The 19,342-nt window shown below is 42.8% G+C and overlaps 1 protein-coding gene across 5 annotated transcripts in view; it reads right to left on the bottom strand.

The window, feature by feature from the left end:
- Window positions 1-19,342, bottom strand: part of zmiz1a (zinc finger, MIZ-type containing 1a) — a 104,297-nt gene that overhangs the window by 20,813 nt on the left and 64,142 nt on the right. For all 5 annotated transcript variants that reach the window (XM_035904695.2, XM_087850198.1, XM_006783808.3 and 2 more), the window contains 3 exons: window positions 10,102-10,212; window positions 7,316-7,429; window positions 3,759-3,864 (listed from right to left, as the gene is read on the bottom strand). In XM_035904695.2, the coding sequence (XP_035760588.2) occupies window positions 3,759-3,864; window positions 7,316-7,429; window positions 10,102-10,170 (289 nt within the window). In that variant the 5' untranslated portion in view covers window positions 10,171-10,212. The remainder of the gene's footprint in view (window positions 1-3,758; window positions 3,865-7,315; window positions 7,430-10,101; window positions 10,213-19,342) is intronic.

Below are 19,342 nucleotides of genomic sequence, written 5' to 3' on the forward strand. Positions count from 1 at the left end.
GTAAGTAACCTATCTTAATAAGAAGCATATCTCTTTAGCATGCATTTGATTAATCCAGACAAAGCGGGTATGCGTCACCATGGCAACCAAGTGACCATAGCTTTAAAACGTTGTATTTTAATCCAAGGCACAATCTTTTTCTAAACCCAACCTCACAGTTTTAGACCATAGCTTTAACCCAGTAGTTTTAATGTCCAAACTTATTCAGGAAAATATTTTTAAATAATAACTTACTATTTTACAAACTTTTGTGAGACTGTGCAAGAGTATCTCTGTGAAACAGACAAACAGAGAGGAGAGAAAGGAGAGGAGACACAGGTCATGTGAAGATGATGTATTTGAGTTTATGACTTGTTATGCACAGCTTTCCAACAAGTGCACATCCATCTAAATTCTCTGGTTGAGATGAAAGCTTTGTTTAGTTCTAACCTTGAGCACCTTGCCATTGTTCCGTGTTCTCCTGGCAACGATGGTTCTTGTTTTTGCGTTTTCCCCTCCGCTGACTGGAAAAGCACCTTTTCTGTTTTACTGACTTCTCCTTTCACAAACTAAGCAGGAGGAAAAAACCTACTGCTTAAAACTTCAGCACCGGGAACCAGTATTGTGAGCGAGACTTGCTAGTACAGGAGAGCAGGCTACAGGAAAGCTGCTGAAGGAGGGGGTGGGGACTAGTTTGCAAAATCATATATATATTTATAGCATTACACGAAAGCTAGAGTTAAGTCTATGCCATGTTAAGGCCTGGAAAAAATGTTAAATATCTCATTTTAATGTATGCAGATAAGGTTTTACAGTTCAAATCATTGTTTGGATAGGGACTTTAACCTTCTGTGTAAATTACAATAACACTCGAGATTCCAGTCTAAATAACTATTACGTCTTTGAGTTAGACAAAGGGAAAACAAGCAGCAACCTGTGTGTATCTTAAACATTAAAGCTAAAAAAGCTACCATTCCAGGGAGGAGCCGCCTCTAATCCAGGGCATGTCGAGTCACGCTGGAAACATATACACATTCAAAACAATCCAAGTCACACTTCAGATGTAATCCGAGTACAAACAACAGGAGGAGATATTGTCAAGGAGATGAAGTGACAAGCTGATAACTGCAGATAACTAAAGCTGATCTTGGTGACAATTTGTGAAGCTTTTCCTTCATAAAAGGAAGATAACTAACTGTTTATGAGTTTATATTCAGAGTAGCAGATTCGCTAAAAAAGGCAGCAGAAAAAGCCTCGACAGATTATGTGGTTAATCTAATTTCTTATGTGTTGTGTTTTGTGCATTTGTAAGGTGGAAAGGGCGCCTCTATCATCTAATGAACCTCTGAGGTGTAAGCATATTTGTGCTAGACTACAGATTATTGGGTGTAAAACATAAACACAGATTTACTTACGTTTATTTTTCTTTTAACCTGAGCTTATAGCATGCCTACTCCAAAAAAAATAAAATAAACATGGAGCAAAACATCAGTGCTAACAATCCTACTATGCTAACAGCAGTAATGCTGTGTATCTTTGCTGGTTCTGAGAGTTAACAGTGCTAATGCTATGTTGCCTAACAGCAGATAGGTCTCTTCTCTGGCTGATTCCAGATTAGAGCAACATACTAATCCCCCAGGCTTCACTGCAGGGTCACAATCTCCAGACAGCTCATCGTCAGCTGCCTGCTGTTGCTGAAAATCTTTCTACTTCACTCGACAGATCTCACAGTCAGCAGTTTATACTTTCATACTGTGCAACTATGTCTTTGTACTTTGTTCATGGGTTCAATTACTTGTGAGACACTTAATTGAGACACACAAAAGAGTTAATTAAAATTAAAATGCAAAATTAGCCTTCTTGGAAACCTAAAAGTTTAGTGATTCGTTTCTAATATGTTCACTCAGCATCTATTTGCATTCATTCTACAGTCATTTGTGGCTGCAGTTTAAAAAAAAACACACAAATATAATTTTAAATGTTTTTGTTGAACTGCTCAAATGGAGGGTGGGGATAATTGTTTTATCAATTTCTTATTTGACTGATGCTTTCAAAGAAAGTGTCAGTGTGATTGATCTGCAGTCTGCCTCCATCCCTGAGGAGCCTACAGATAGCATCCCAGACTCCTTGGCCCTTGTCTGGGCTCTCAGGTGTCAGATTCACAGGCTTCTGTCGCCATGCAGACTCCAACAACATTGTGCAGGAGCTGCACAATTAGACACACACGCATGCATAAATGCACGTACATACACACGCGCACGCAAGGCAGGTGAAAACACACAAACAGCCAACACTTCCCTGCATCTCTTTCTGAGCGCATGGATGTATCTTTGATTTCATGCACACATCTTGTCTCCGCTGTCATCCCCTTGTCTGGCTTCTCAGACAGACGTCCTTGTAAGGGAGCTAAGACGGACGCTCAGTGAGTAAGATCTGCCCTGAGTCATATCTGCTTCCCACCCCAGCAGCCTGTCTGCCCTGTTTAATGGCTGGCTGCATCATATCTCACATCCCTCCCCCAACCCCGCATAATTACACTATAGTACCCATTTGTCTCCTGTACATAAACAGCTCTTCCTGAAACCCTCGTGCTGTCTTCTATTAGATCCCAGAACCATCAGCAGGCCTGAAGATGATTCTGACTGTCAGTCGGGCCCAGCCCAGCCCAGCCAGGCAGCCTGCCAGCCAGTCCGTGCCATGGCCTGGACAACAATCATATTATCCCAACGCAGGAACACAGAGAGAGACAGAGAGAGAGAGAAACACAACAATCAATAATGTACAATGACGTCTGTCTGACCACTTAAGTTCCTCCCAACAAGATGCTTCCCGCCACAACTGAAAGCTGATATTCACCCTTAGCAAATGTTCATATCACGGACACTTTGGACAAAAAAACAAAGCAGAAACTCCCTTCTGCACATTTAACTGCAACACATTTAACTGTAGCCTGTATGAGGAATTATGGGATAAGATTTCAAAACCGTTACTGACATAACTGCAGTTCCTGTTTTCCGACAAATGACACACGTTCAACTTGTCAGAAAAACAAAGAAACCAGACAAAATATTTGACTCTTATTATTCCTACTCATGCAACCGCCAAATAAAGGTTTATCTGTGCTCTGACTGGCTGACAACAGCTTTGTCAGGTTTCTGTCAGGCAGAGCGAGTGGTCCAGCACACATCAGCGACACCTCTCCAGCCATCCATCTCTTTCTCTCTCTCTCCTTTCTCTCCCGCCTCTGCATGTTTCACTTTGACAAATGTACAAGAACAGGCAGCTCCTGCAGGACTGTGGGAGGCGGAGAGGCGGGGAGGGGAGGTATGGATCGGGGGAAATTGGATTTGATAGATAAATGTCTGAGGATAGCATTACTGCTCACTCTTTCTCTTTTGGCTTCATGTGTATGTGCGTGTAGGCTGCACGCACGCAGTGCGGAAACACTGTTGAGTGGACTCTTTTTCTCAGGCTACCTCTCAGACGGCTCATCTCAATAGCACATCAATGTTTAATGGGAACTAAAAATAACTTCACATTATAATGCTCCATGGACTTTTTGTGTGATGTTTGTGGTTGCTGGTAGAAATCAACCAACCACAGATTCATGGTGACTTTAACAGACATTTATTTTCTTTTTATTTATTGAAACTATACAGTTATTTAATTAATAAGCTAAACTGTCTGTTAGCATAAGACTTTAAAATGTGATTTTATGATATGTGACTTGTTTTGTATATAAAGAAAAGTTGTTGTTTTTTCTAAGTGATGGGTCTTACCTGCAGATTTAGGAGTGAATTTGTCCCTGTTGGCAGCACATACAGCCAGCAGCCTGTAGCCCAGGTCCAAGTCAAACCCCTGCTGAGCAGCAACGCGACTCACCACCTGGAGAAAGAGCAGCGGATTGTGAGTATAGCTGCTGTCTATCTATCAAAAGTCCCCAAGTTGAATTTCTAAATATTCTCGACTGCTGAATTTATTAACTGTGCTCATATTTTGAGCCACTTTTGTAAATAAACTTCATTTCTCTTCAGAAAGAGTGAATGCTCACACACAAATACACACACGAAAAGACAGACAGTAAGATTAATGTGGAGTCTGCAGTCTGGATCGCTCCAATGATCCACAGTTGGGACGAGTTTGATGACTGTATCCTCCTCTAAGAGAGGCGAGAATGCCAAACCACAGTCACTCTGCAGAAGCTTATGAAGGGTCACCTGAAACAAGTCTGCACTGACCAGGAAGTGAACTGGCTAGAGCGCGACACCCAGCCAGCCGGAGCGTGAGTCAGATGTCCAAACAGATGAGGAGAATGTGGGACTTTTTCATAGTGCTAGTAACTTTTTACTTTTTTATGAGATCATACTGAAAAGTGCAGGCTTTGTTGAATCTATATGCAACAGAGGAAATACTATGTAATTCTGACTGCGCAGAGCCCAATATAAACACACATTCACTAGGAGTTCCCCTGTACTCGCTACCAGGCATCCACCACCCAACTAAAAAAATCAATCAATAAATAAAAAGATCACAAGGTGATTGTGCATTACCAGCTGCTGGCCGGATATTACATTGCCCCAGATGTTCTATGAGTGGCTCAAATGAAAACAGGAAGGTATGCAGTTCCAGGGGATGTCCAGACTAACCTCTGGATAGTCTCCAGAACTGTCTGCTCTGAAAGTACCTGAAATAATAGATATTGGGGTATTTTTCTGTCGATTCAAGCTTCAGTTAGCGGGTAAATATGTCTAAGTTTTTCTAATCCATCTACTATTAAAACACAAAATTGGAATAGTTTGCACGTTTCTATCCAGTTATGCTTTTACTGCTCTGCCAGTGTGTTTAGGATTATTGCCATGCTGAAAGATGAGGATCTTTGCTGCAATCAGAGGATCTCCAGATTGTAATGCATGGTAAATCAAAATCAGACTTTTCCATCATTTTAACAAGAACCCAAACACCACTGGGTGAAATGCAGCGCAAAGCCATGACAGAGCCTCCACCGTGTTTAACAGATCCCTGTATACGGTCACTGCTGCACCTCTCTTCCAGTTTCCTCCATATATATTGATATAAAATTTCAAATTTGAGTTTGTCGCTCCATCAGACTGATTTTAGAACAGTCTTATCTAAAGTGGCATATCTCAGCCTGAAGAATGGCTTCTTGACAGTCGCCCTTCCACTGAGACCATTTATAATAAGGCTTCGGTGAACAGTAGATGGATGAACTGAAGGAGCAAATACATCTATCAGGTGGCAGGTTTTAAGCTAACAGGTTTTTGGGAATCATCTTATTGGTGCAAAAATACTTTATGCCTGCTAAGCTGTGTTAACTTTGGCATTTTTTTTATAGATTAAACAAAAAAGGGAACAAATGATGTGTTTTTGCAACAGGATGCTAGTAACAAGGTGCCAAAAGCTACAACTTAAAACTGGTTCTTTGCTAAGTCGCCTGTTATATGTAGACACAACACTGATTCATCTTGTGAGTTAGGTTCCTTTTTTATGCTTGAATGATTCATAGGCCAGTGTTACAGGGGTAAGCACACTAAAAACCTTCCTCTTAAAATAATTATTTATAATGAGTAGACTTAAAATGAGTCAAAAGGCAGCCAATGTCCAAAGAAAGAAAGAAAATATGTTTCTCAAAAACACTTTAAACAATTAGAAGCAAGTCTGGCTCCTTGGAAGCAAAACACAAAAAAAGAGAGGTGGCTCGACACTTGTGCACAATAGTGTAAAAAGCTTGGGAGGTGAAAAAAGAGAGAAAACTGGTGAAATGATGTCAATAATAGGGTTTATTTGATTGTTCGATTCAGGAGAATAAAATATGCAATTCTACACTTCCAGTGCAACTTGCATTATATCCATCTGAAGCTGCTCAGGACACATCAGGATTAAGCAAACTATTCTGACAAACGGTCAAATCGTGTTGTTGTCAATGGCTTAATTTCCTGCGTGAGTGAGTCTGCCCTACAGTTTATACAAGGCAGGCAGCCAGTTACAGAGGCTAGCATAGATTCAACATGGATTTAACAGTGTTTCACCTCATAAGCCTTTTTCAGCTTAATCTCCCTCTGAGGATGTGCATCCAAGCACATATTTCTGTCAATATGAAAACAGCGCTGTGAGAGGTGCTGAAAGGGTTAGTAGGCCACTCACTTTCTTGTTTATCTATTTGCCAAAGAGAAAAGGAATCAGTTTTGTAGTTTATTTTTAACTGCTGTTGAAGTCATTCGTGAAAGACGGCTCCTTGTGAACTACGTGGGAGAATTTAGAAAACTGTGGAATCATATACAAAAATAATACATATGTCTGCATCCACTACATTACCGCCCACACATTTTGCATAAATATAAAGAAAGAAACAAAACACAAAAAAACACTACACCTGTCATGTAAAGTGATTCTAACAGTGCAATACTTGTTATTTGCGTCATCTCTTCCTGATTCTAAAGCCCCCGGGGAACAGACGATGTCCTCCACATGGAGCATGCGTTCAATTAACAGTCATGTTTAAATTTCTCTTTGGATCTCTGATACACAACCGGCACAAAGACAAAATCCTGAAAGAATGCACAGACTTGTTGCGTGTTCTAATTCTCCAGATAAGCAGCAGTTTGCTCTAAGTCTGACGAAACAATTTAGCTGATGGAAACCGCACCATGCTGAGAGGGATCTCAGTGGGGGGCTCGATTGTATAGCTCCTTATCGGCCTTTAAGAGGCTTTTATTGTGATTTACACATTAATGAGCATTTGTCTGTTTGCTCACGTGAACGCTTGGGCTGGGAACAGCGTTCTTTCAGTGCTGCAAAGGCTTATCTTTGCAATAAACACGTGAAACACGCAGGTCTTTGCTCTAAGGGCTCGCACACATGGCTGCGCATGTAAGTACGTGTGTGAGAGGTTTGTACACACCTGGTGAGAGCCAGCTCTCTGGCCCTGTGCCCAGATCGATGAGCAGCAGCTAGCGAACTGAAAGGCGATAGCCAGAGGTGACTGGGTAGTTACAAACCTCTTCATACCTCTTCTGTGTATGTGTGTGGTTTTGTGTGTGCACAGCACAATGTAGCAGCAGCTGACGACAACTTCTGTCAAGAGCCTAAGCAGCTAGATCACCTCTGGATCCAAATTACAACGTGCTATTAACAGCTTTGTAAAACAATCTGAAATATCTACACGAATATTACACGAAACTTGTGTGTATACGATCCTAAACGTCGGCTAAAAGCCTCAGAGGTGGACACATCCTTATCCAAATCTAATTACTGTTTTCCTTGTCTTCAAAAAAGTACCTGAAAAACTCAACAAAAACCATAATTAGTGTTTGCGTACCGTCAGACATCCCATGAGACTTTGCTCGAAAGGTCGCTGGAAGGCCCGGGGATCTCCACACCAGTCGAGCAGCTCTGTGGCCGCTGAGTGGAAGTTGGCTGGGTTCTGTAAGTGCTGTGCAAACAGACAGAAAGGAGACTGCTATTAGAGACAATGGGAAATAATGAGTGTTATTTTTTTCGCATTAAGTACAAATTGGAAAAACACTGAACCCAAGTAGTTTTGCAGCCTTGTTCTCCCCTCTTAAACTGCCTTGATTTAATGTCTTGTGTTTCTCCGCAACCCTGTGAGGACCTTGACTCTTTCCAATATACGCCCACTCAGGGCTCAGCCGCAATGTGGGAAGAAGATCACACCCATATCAACAATGATGCCAGTGTTTCTTGTTAATCTCTCTTGGCAACACCCATCCCTCACCCCCATGACCCACACAGCAACCAAATCTTTCCCTCCAATTCTCCTTCTCTCACTTCCCCTCATTCTCTGCCTGTTCTCAGTGTAACAGAGCCCAGGCACCATTACTCCACTGGCTGACTTGGCTGTGCACAAAGAAAACAACCTTGGTCCTGGCAGCTATGTGTGCAGACTCAATACGAGCCGTTGGTGTGTTGTCTAATCTCTTTGAGTCTCTGTCTGTCTCTCTCGCTTGTTCACTGAGGCCTGAAACAGTTGAGTCTTTTCTTCCCAGTGTCTGAAGGCTACTGAGGCTGGCAGGACACAATAAGCGGTTTTAAAATTGGGCTCCCTTTCTTCACGGCTCAGGAGGTTAATAGCTCTGAAATGGCGCAGAGCTGCAGCTCGTTCACTCGGCGAGATTGAGCCCACTTGAAAGCATTTATTATTCTCATCTAGAGCTGAAGCGTTATGTTTTGTGTGCTCTTGGAAAGAAGGTAGAACTATTGTCTTTAGGGGGCAGCAGAGGTGAGCATTTCTGAAAGGGCAGCTTTCTGGCAACGTGTGACAAAAGGGACTCCTCGTTGCAAATGCAACGTGTCAGGCCGGTGCCCGCCCACTGAGAAAATCTCTGAGAGCGTCCAACGATATCATGGGCTTCAAGAGAGGCCTTGAGTGACTCATCTTTTGTGATGTGAAGATTAGGCATTATAGAGTTAGTTGTAGACTCTCACAGGAGTCTGACTGATGACGAAGAAAAGCAGAAAGAGTTAGAGAAAGTGAGAGATGCTCTCGTCGAGGTTCAGTGAGAGGGAGGAGAGGAGCCTGCTCTAGATGAGTGATATAATCTGGCATTATTGCTGCTTGATGGGAGGCGTATCAACCTCCAGCGCGAGAGGAATCAGAACTAGCACAGCAGGGGCTGTCTGTCTAGATCTGAACTCACAGCTCCTCCTGCCGCAGCGCTCGCCACCAACTCTGCCTGACAACCTCGACTCTGGTGTGAGGGGGAGGACAGCGGAGTGAAACAGCTCAGCTGAGTTTCAGGAGGAGGATGGGGCCTGAGCTGTTCCTGTTGTTGTTTAGGGTTGGATGAGGACAAGAACTGGGAAGCGGGGGAGAGAGAAGCGCAGCCGCAGCAGTGATGGGGCTTTAGCACACCAAGAGACAGACGTCTGACAGACTGTCCTCAGCAAGATGACGGACCGACGTACTCCTCTTTTTAGGCCAGCAGCGGTTCAGGCTGTTCAGTGCTTACCTGGCTGCATGAAAAAAACACGACACAGAAAAGGGCATAACAGCTTGCTCTGTGCCAGCGGCTTTCCCCAAACCAAAACAACACCCTGCTAGCAGAGCTACCACAAGCTCAGCGCTCAATGAGTAGCTCAGAGCCTTTGAAGTCAGGTTTACTACAAGCTCCATTACAGCAAAAGCTGAGGAGTACATAAAACAAACTACAATTAGTGCGTTTATTAAGCCAGACGTGTTAAATCCTCCTATTACAGGCTTATCGGTGACGCCAAGGAAAGTAAGCGAGGGGGATTTTAGACGTGAGCAGTGTCAGTTACTTCAAATTGTATTCACTTGAAATGAGCTGACGTTTCAAAAAACAGAGCCTTTCCAAGATTTGGTGTCGTGCAAAAGAGCCGAGGCGATCTGAGCCTGTTCAGATGGAGGTTATTATGAAAGGTGCGCAGGAGTTTAGGAGGGAACGCGTGAATAAGGGGGTGGAGGTGGGAGGTTCAACAATGGGTAAAGAGAAATTGCAAAAAATCACGAGCTAAGAAGCTCCATCATTCACTGAGTCACTCTAAGGCATGGTGTCATATGGATGTTTTCAGATATAAAGCATCACACCCACGTAGCATAAATGAATATGCCCACAGCCAGCCAGCTAGCCAACCAGTCTATGAGCTCTTGTAGACGATTAATCACAGGCAGAGGCGGTAGCCCTGGGTTATGTCTGTCTGTATATATGTGTGTCTGTGAGGAGTCTCCTGAAAGCTGACAGTCAAAGAAGTATTTAAGCAAAACCACAACAAGGGTAGGCAAACGTCAAGAGTCAGGAACGTGAAGTAAGAGAACACAGGACCAGGAGAAGAAGGGAGGGGGGCTGTTATGTTGCTAGTCGCTTTGAAGTCTGTTCCTGTGTTAGCTGCCAGATTTGCCTCCCCCTCTCTCTCTCGCTCTATGACCCTGTGCAACTTGATCTGTGTGACTGGAGCTAATGGCCAGAAAAACTGATGCCCAAATAAGGTGCTGAGGGGAGAAAGTAATGCAGGAAGGATGAGGAAATGTACATTCTTCTGTCTTTGCCTCTAAAAACTGTGTCTGCAAAGGAGTAAAACAAGGAGGAGGAGAGGGGGCTTCTACACACTGCTCTGCATACACACCTGTTTGATGCACTGCAGCCTGTCATTGGTCTGCTGGATGTGCCGGTCCATTGATGGTAGCGTGTTCATCTTGATGTCTCTATCGGGACTCCATTAAAGAGCTGTTTTACTCTGTAAAAGAAGAGGATGGGGAGAAGTACAACTGTTACAACAGGTTTCTGTCAGGTCCCCCAGTGCGTGCAGAGTTTGCAGGCTGTAAATTTCAAACAGTAGCTCAAGAAATTTTTCAAACTGAGAAGCCAGCTTGTTTACGCGCTGACTCACTGAAGGGTTTGATCAGCCTCGAGCGCATATTTTTGGCAAATGCACGAAACTGAGATGTCCTGCAGCAGCAGCATTAATGACAAACGGAAACACGATGAAACTGAAAGGAAACTTTTGCAGCTTTTTTGCTAACTATGTGAGAAAAGTCTCACACTGCAAAAGAGAAAAGACAGCTGTTAGCAACCCTCAGAGATGAAGTTCTCATTGTGCCGTGGACAAACAAATCAAACAGAAGATAAGGGTCTTCTTTTTCTCTTTCTTTGCAACAACATAAACAATTGCCACCGTGCGTTCACTTTTCTGAGCATCTCAGAGAAATATGCTGAGATTTGGATTAATGGGTATCGTGCTGATTTGCCAGCGAAGCCCCCGTCCCTCACCATCCCTCTGTGTTTATCTCTATCAGTATTGGTCCGCCTCACATTCCTCCACACAAAAGGCCAACAGAGAAACCACAGGTGGGGGTGGAAAGCTGCTCAGCACTGATAAAGGGTCCCCCAAGATCCCCTGCTGCGAGAAACAGAGCGAAAGAACAAACACGATCGAAACACAGTGCTCAGCCTGAGAGTTTTCATCTGTAGCGCTCAGTCTTGTGCACCGATCTTAGAAAGAGCACAGCAATATGCACACTCTCTCTCTTTTACACATGCGCGCGCACCCACACACACTCTCGCACTTAAGAGCATGTAAACACAAAAGCTTGAATTCTTCACTTTGATTAAACGTAAAGGTAAAACTTCAAAGCAACACTTTAAGAATAAGACTGTATTACTAATCCTCCGAGCTTAAGCATTACCAGATTAGAGTTACACAGAGTGCACTTACAAAGTCTTGAACATCACCAATACACTGCTTGCATGAGTAACAAGGAATTCTGGAGCAAATGTTGTGAAATGCCCGGCAGGGAAATGTCTCATCACGCTGCGCGGTGTGGGCGCTGACTGTCCTGAGGAAACTGCTAAATACGTACAGTGCGAGCCACAAAGTCACTCTGACTGTGCAAAACTTGACCCCTAACTTTGTGTGGCCTAATTCTGCCATGCTGCTGTGCCTCCCAGCGTCCAGCAGATGTCTCCCTCTCCTGCTGCTAACCAGCATGTCTCTTTTTATACACTACACCTGGAGCAAGTGGTCCAGAGAGGCCTCCTTTAAGCCCTGACAAGTGCTACAAATCCCCCTTCAGCAAGCAGGCAGCTCCACAGACCGCTAACAGGGCACACTTCGGCCCAGCGCTGGCCGTCTGACCTTGTGGCTATTGATTAACTGTTTCTCCTCCAGCTCCCCTTCCTGCTGTCCCAACACATCAAGACTAGAAAGAAAAGAGGAGGGCCGGAGGCTTTGGGGTGGAGATAGCTACATATTTTAACCATCTTTCCCTCCTTCCCTCTGTTGCACTTTCACAAGGTCCAACACACACACACACACACACACCCTTCCCCTCCCCATCAACATACAGCTCTTTTGTTAGTCGATGAAAAGATGGGCCCTGAGGTTCTGAAAGGAAAATGAGGTGGAAATGTGACTGGTTGGCCAGGCTGCGCTCAGTCAGCGGCATTGTAACTGAGACTAGAAGCCAATTCACCTGATTGACCGACCGTCCGGGCTGTCAGACCACCCAGCAGCACACGCCCGTGTAATGTGTTGCGTAACAGATGATGCTCCATTGTAGACGGAGCACAACATCTCCCAGTAACCCCACATCCTCACTCCTCCTCCTGTACTTTCAAAACGAAACACGCTAATCTGTTATCTGATCACTGGGAGGGGAAGCTAAATGTTTTACCGCAAAATGTTGAAATCTCTGCTCTCAGTTTTCCACAGATTCACTGATTAGGCTGGGGAAAAAAAAACTTATGTGTGTGTCTTAGTGTAGCAGTTGACTTTTTTCCCCCTCCTTTCCAGTGTTATATTTTTCTGTTTTTGGGCAACTTCCATCATTGTTTGAGCATGCACAAGCCACAGACAGACCTGCCTAATCTTTATTGTCTTCCCAACATCTTAATCAGCAACAGTCAGCACTGCTTACCCGAGGTGCAAAGGAAAGCATTACACATCCAATTATGATGTGCATATTACGACCTCTCTACAAAAAAGCAGTGGGAGGATGCTGCTATGAATCAGTGCAGAGTAAGAGCAAAATATAAGCAGTGCTAACATCCAAGGAAGCTTGTGTTCTTTTTTTTGTTGTTTCCCTCCTTCTCTTTCTGTTTCTGAGCAAAAACGAGCTGGGAGAATCGGGGCAAGAAGTAAGCAATCCTAAACAAAAGCACAGTGATATGAAAGGCCCTGAAGAATGGCAGGAAGAGGGCAAGAAGGGCTAGGCTCGGTGAAGAGAAGAGATGGAGAGAAACAAAAAAAGAGAGTGTTGAAATGATCTCTTCATTATCAACAGCAGCAGCATGCACGTGCACAGACAAAGCGTACGATCGCTCATAGCGCGAGTGATTTCTCATTTCAGACAAATGACTACCACCTTTGTCGAGTGCAGCGAGCTTTGTGAATGTGATCGGTCGTTACACGGAGGCAGCTGTGCAGGAGCTTGTGACACATCGCAGTGCTGTGCATTGCGTGGGAATACATTAGGAGCAGGGTTGGATGATATGGTTGCAATCAGCGCCTTGATAGGTCAATCACAGTATTCTCCAAAATCAATGTGCAAGCAGTGAGATGCTAATGAATGCAAAATTACCTGCGCAGATATCAGCTGACGTTACAAACTAAAACTGTAGAAGCTGTGTGCTGTGCACTGATGAAAGAACGGGCCCCTTTGCTCCCTCGAGGGCCAATCTGACGCTCACTTAAATAATCTGTTCACACACACTTAAAAAACAACTAAACGTGTTAAAAGCACATTTAAATATGTTATAGGTTCATAGCGTGCCAGTAATACATAATAATAGGTCCAAAGTTAGCTTTAACTTAGCTCTGTGGTCACAGAGCATTAGTCATAATCCCATATGACTTTTTGATGACTTGCTCATCATCTTTACAAAGGCTGCATTGTTTCTGTCAGTCACTGCAGGTCGGCAGTTGGGTCCTTACAATTCGCTTTTGTACTTTAGACAAAAGGATGTAAATGAGATGACGAATGAAAAGATTCATGTGCAAAATAAACTCCTTGTGGGAGTATAGCAGGACCTTATAATTTATTTTATTAGTTCTTAATTATAGCCTGTTGATAAATAATAGTGATGTAAAATTATCTGCCTTATTGAGGACCCAAACTTCTGCAGCTACGCATGTAAGTGCAACATGCTGTCGCCGATTCCTTGAAATTTCTTTAACGTTTTTTAAAGTTGAAGTCGGAAAAGGTTTCACGGTGCCTCGGGACGGGTCTATTTCAAAATAATGAAGGGCTTTTACATAACCGCGTGGAAAATTATATACTGCTTTAATGCTGAATCTATGCTGTAGGTGAAGTGCAGAGGGGAGTTCTGAACAATGACAAAAAAGAGCAATCTGATGAAGTCTGACCAGTGATCAACTTCATTTTGAAAAGGAGAACTCAGTTCTCTGGACTCAGCGGGGGATCTTCACTCCTCCTCTTCATCTTCAGTCATATGGCCACAGATTTTCTTTTCGCTCTCCTCTCCTACAGCCCCCCAAGACATCATTAGAGCCACCCAGCATGCGAGTCCCTTACACCACCTTCCATTTTCCATTCTATCATTTTCTTCTCCCCATCCCTCATATCTCAACCCTCCTGCCACTCTTCTTTCCTCCCTCACTCCCTCCCTCTCTCCCTCCTCCTTCCCGGGGCCCCGTGTGGGAGCTGCCATAACAGGAGGTGGAATGGATTCATTTGCTCTAATGTGGTTTGGGCTGCAGCGTGGCACGGCACAGAGCGACACTTTATCCCAGTGCACCGAGCTTCTCTCCCTCTCTTTCTCTCCCTGTGTGCAGTTCATGTGTTTTCAAACAGGCCAATCAACACCACTCAGCTGTGATGGCCTCTCTTTACCTCTCCCTCCCACAATCTCTGCTCTCAGTATGTCTGTAAAAAAGCCACCAGCCATTTCTCTCTCTCACACACACATACACGTTATTATCTTTAGTGGCAAACTCACAATGCCATACAGCAGCTATTTTCTTTATATTCTCCAGTCCACTCCATTTTGTCGTCAGCTTTCTTCATTTTTTTTTCTTTACAAACCTCCTTGCATCTTCATATCTTTGTTTTTCTGCCTTGTTTCTGTCTATTTTGTTGACTCCCTGCTAATCCTCTCCTCCGCTAATCTCTACCCTTCTCCTTTTCCCTCTCAGCAAAGCCAACTATTAGTCATATCGCTCCCTCTGGGCTTTATAAAACTCAAACCCTCTACACCATCACAACCACCAGCCTCTATAAAAATGTGAAACGACTTGTCCCAGGGGTGGAAAAAATAAACTCTAAATGTTGCTGTTTGTTTATCTTCTGTTTTAATGTGACAACCACAGGAGCACCGGGCAGCTATGTGACACCCAACACTGCAATGCAAACAGCGGTGATGTGGGGATATGCGAGCGGCTCTGCTGCCGTCTATAAATATGGAGCTTCTGTTGTGGAATATTAAAGGTATGCACCACCAGATACCCCCGGGAACAGACGATTATTTCACCACTCTATATGTAAGTTCAAAAAAGGAGCACCATGTGCTAAGTGAATGGAGAACTGAATCCTTTAATCTTTTAAGTTAATTTTAATTAACACAGTCATGGTGATGACAGCTGCTACAATTAGTTACCTTTTAAATGATCTTTTTGATTTATTTTTCTGTTTATAAGGTGAAAAATAAGTTTTCATGAGTTGCAGTACTGTGCAAAGGTCTTAAGCCATTTATATATTGATTGGAAAATAAGAAATAGGCACAGCAGTTTATTGAAACACTGGCAAACATACACGGAGATTGAATTTGTACACTTCTAACAGGCTTGAAAGTCAATATTTGTTATGATCACCTTTATCCTTGAACACGATTTCACTCCATAAGACTTTTCTCTCTGCTTCCTGCTTATGAATGACAGCCATCCTTCCACTGAGACCATTTCTGATGAGGCTTCTGTGAACAGTACATTAATCAACTCAAGGACCAGATGATCTCAGGTCCTGTGTCAAGTCTTTGCTGGATTTCTTTTACTTAACAACATGACTTTATGGTACTTTTTTTTAGACCTGCCACTTCTTCTTTTCTCCTCTATTTGTCCAGTTTCCTCAATTTTGTTAAATGCAGAGATATGCCAAGTTTTGAGAATCACCAAAAATACTGTATTTGGTGTTTTTTTTGTAACAAAATGCCTAAAGATACAATTTAATTTTTTTCTCATAAGCTGTGTCTTATATGTAGCCACAACACTGGTTCACCCCTTGAGTTGTGTGCTGTTCTTATGCTTGAACGATTCATCGGTCAGTGTTAAGTGAAAGAAAACATGACTCTAAAAACGGTCAGGTACAAGGACCAGCAAATGACCAAAGAAAAACTTTGGAAGACCTTCAGAAAGCCTGGAGGTTTGATACTGTCTTTAAAAAGCAAAACAAAAAAATGACTTCTTGGAAGCCAAAAAAACCACACATAAGGAGTGGCTCAAGACCTCTGCACAGCACAAAGCACTAAAGCAGTGTCGACAGGTGGTTAAACTTATGATTATTTCAGCTCTACCAGGACAAGTTTAGAAATATAAGTAACACAAAGCCAGTAGTGAGATAATTCTACAAAGCTTTGCTATCTTTAATGTTTTACCACTTTCAGAACCAACTAGGAAAACAAAATATTTAATGAAATGTTCTGTATTAACAATGGGTCAAATATAGTTTTGTCTGTGAAAGATATTCCCCGCTGAGAGAAATTCACGGATAATTATCCACTGACTTTGTAGTTCCATTCAGCTTTGTGGAGCTTGTGAGCTTCTTAGCTCTCTAACGTTTCAGCCACATCAGAAATCTATTTTCAGGGGAAAAGTTCTGATAAATTCTCTATGCATCACCTATAAACAAAGAGAAACCTGGAGAGGAGAGTTTCGAGGCTCCCTGGGGAGTTAGTATGCAACAAAATGGCCAAAGACATTTATTTGCACATACTCTCCGTGTGCTGCATGTGCAAATAAAGGTATGCTTTGTCATACTTGCGCTTGCGCTTTGACAGCATTACAGTGGACAAATCCCGGGTTGCAAGTTGAGCTCTACCACCCGATAACTATAAAGCTAAATGCTCAATTACACCTAATCCCATATTTTAACATAATAGCACAAACTTTTGTCACATTATTATTCAGGTCCAGCTGCGTTTACATTTGTATTGTCTATACTGGAATAATAAGGAAAGGCCATTTATCTAACCATGAGATACAAAAATCAGGTCATCCATGAGCAGAACAGAGCTTTGAGCATCACATGATGAATGAATGAACTCCTTATTCCATACAATGTTCCAGTTCCAGTTCCTGAGGACTAAAAATACCAACTGGGGGAGATTGTATGTCCTGGCTGCCACATATGATTTTCCACTGTCACCAAAGGCGAGATTCTATCACTAGAGATGCAAAAGAGACGAAGCAATTGAGCATATGTGTGTGTGTGTGTATGTAACATTATGACAGTGTGTGTAGCCTTCAGGACTTCAGAGGCGAGTCTGAAGTTTATTAAGTGGGATAATGGAAGTTTAGTATGTTTTTAGGAATGTGTGAGTGGAGAGGAGAGGAGAGGAGAGGAGAGTGATTGACAGTGCAGTCTGACAGGCTTGTGTAAAGCTAACCTTATGGGCCTGACTCCAGCAGAGCTGTTAGCTCACACACCGCCCCCTGTGGCTGCTGAATGGGTAAACTGACAAATTCCATGTCCAGCACTGGCAAACTGCTGACCCAAATGCAATTAAACAACATCCACCAGGGTGAGTGTAACACATCAGTGTACGGTAGCATATGAATGCGCATGTGATATGTCTGTGTGAGGAGAGAGTGATGAAGTGTGTGCAGGAAGGAGAAACAGAGAGACAGGGGCAGAGGGTGAGACTTACAAAGAGTGAGTGTGATTCAATCTGCTCACTAAGCCATGAAATGGTATTGGTGTCATTAGGGAGAGCAAAAATATATCTGTGCCAGCCTGCCCTCCACTCCCCTTGTCTCAGACACTCCAAATGCACAATCTTACAAAAAAAAGCTCGCAGTCCAACCTCTTTGCACATAGTGGAACAAAATGCCCCACTGTGCTCCAGCTTCTGCTGAACATCCTTTATTTATCCCTGTGGGCAAAGCCTTTAAACCATAAATAATATTTTTTAAATCTCCAGAAGTTAAACTATAAACATGTGGACTAACCTTTGCATGTAACTTTACATTCTAACCCATACCCAGTTGCCTTTGTATTCATTTGTTTTAAACACAATATGATGCTATTTTGACAAAAGAGTAATGCTAGGTCTGGCTAGCTAGCTGGCTAGGTGTGTTAGCCCTGTGCTAACACAGAGGGGAGGTAACCCCTCCCACCTATAACTAGCATATGCTCCAGCCCGACAACAACCCTGATTTTGATAAGTGGAAAAAAACAGAAAGCTTGATAATATTTTTATTAATATAATTTTAGCTAGTAAAAAAAAAGGCTTAAAAATTTACTTACCAGAGTGTACTTAAAGCTTCTTTTACTAGCATATTGCCAAAGAAGACATAAGTCTTTATAGTCTTTATACAAACGGGGGTGTTATAGATAAAACATTACCTAGCTTTATGGGAGGGCGGTGGTTAACAAAACTGTGCATTTGTACAAAAAAAAATTCTAACACGGGAGCCCCCTTGCGGGCATTCAGGGAACTGTAGTTTTTGCCACTTTTACAAGAGCAAATTTTTTCAGCTCCAAAATAAAACCACAGTAATAACAGTACAGCACAGATACCAAGTACTCCCTTCCTCATTCAGTTACCACAAATCATTAACATTACTAATTACTAAAGGTCCTGTCTTCATCAAAAGCCTTTTTTAGGTAAAAAGGCATTTTTTTTACCTTTAGGTATTTTGTGAAAATACCTAAAAAAAAAAAAAAAGAAAGAAAGAAAGAAAGAAAAGAAAAGAAAAAAGAAAAGTTGGCAATTAATGGTCACTGAAGTTCACATGCCTTCATCAGATTACAAGTACTATAATTTATAATGACTTGTTCTTGGCATGTGTTACTGCTATCCAGCAATAAATAAACAGCTAAGATATTCTAATGTTAATCTAAAAAAGCTACAGAATCCTTATTGATTTTCCGACTGCCGTGTCTATAGCCGAGCATTGCCTGGAGTCGGCACAGAATAAAGGACTTGTTCAAGGACACTCAAACAAGACTTGATGTTTACCAGTACATGCACCAGGGCCTCCCATACGAGAACAGTGTGTATCAGAGATGCAACAAACCCAAACAAATCACTTTTTCAAGCTCTGAGTGAAATCCTTTGACAGAGGATTTTTACAGAGACCGCTAAATAACCTTAGAGATAGCGAGACCTGCCTACACAGGTAGATGGTAGAGCGCATTCATCTTGTTCTTTGAGAGTTTGCTCACTGCCGCGCGAGAGCGAGAGGAGCAAACAACACAAAACATCTGCTCGCTGTGAAAATGAAACAGCCTAATGGTGTACACAGAGCACCAGTTTCATTCACTGAAGGGACAATCCACACAGGTATTATTTGGCACAGTGAGCGCAAAAAAAATAAATAAATAAAAACAGCGCTGAAAGGCTAATGTGCTTCACTGCAGCATTTACAAAACACTCTTTCGGAGCTACAAAGCACTCCAACCGGGGTGTGCGTGTGTTTATTTGTCATCTCAAGTCCATCACATCAGCTTATCTTCACGCATGCATGTGTGCGTAACATGTGGTGATGTGTGACATAGCGGGCACGCTCATAAGCAAACGCCACCAAACCTCGAGAGGCTTTAAATGTGTGTACATTTTTTCCTATGAAAGAATCATATTCTGCTGTGACTTCGTTTGTGAGATTCAAGGTATATGTAGAAAGAGCTCAGGAG

Source organism: Neolamprologus brichardi, chromosome 13 (genome assembly GCF_056152115.1).
Source record: "Neolamprologus brichardi isolate AB-2024 chromosome 13, ASM5615211v1, whole genome shotgun sequence".
NCBI classification, from domain to species: Eukaryota; Metazoa; Chordata; class Actinopteri; order Cichliformes; family Cichlidae; genus Neolamprologus; species Neolamprologus brichardi.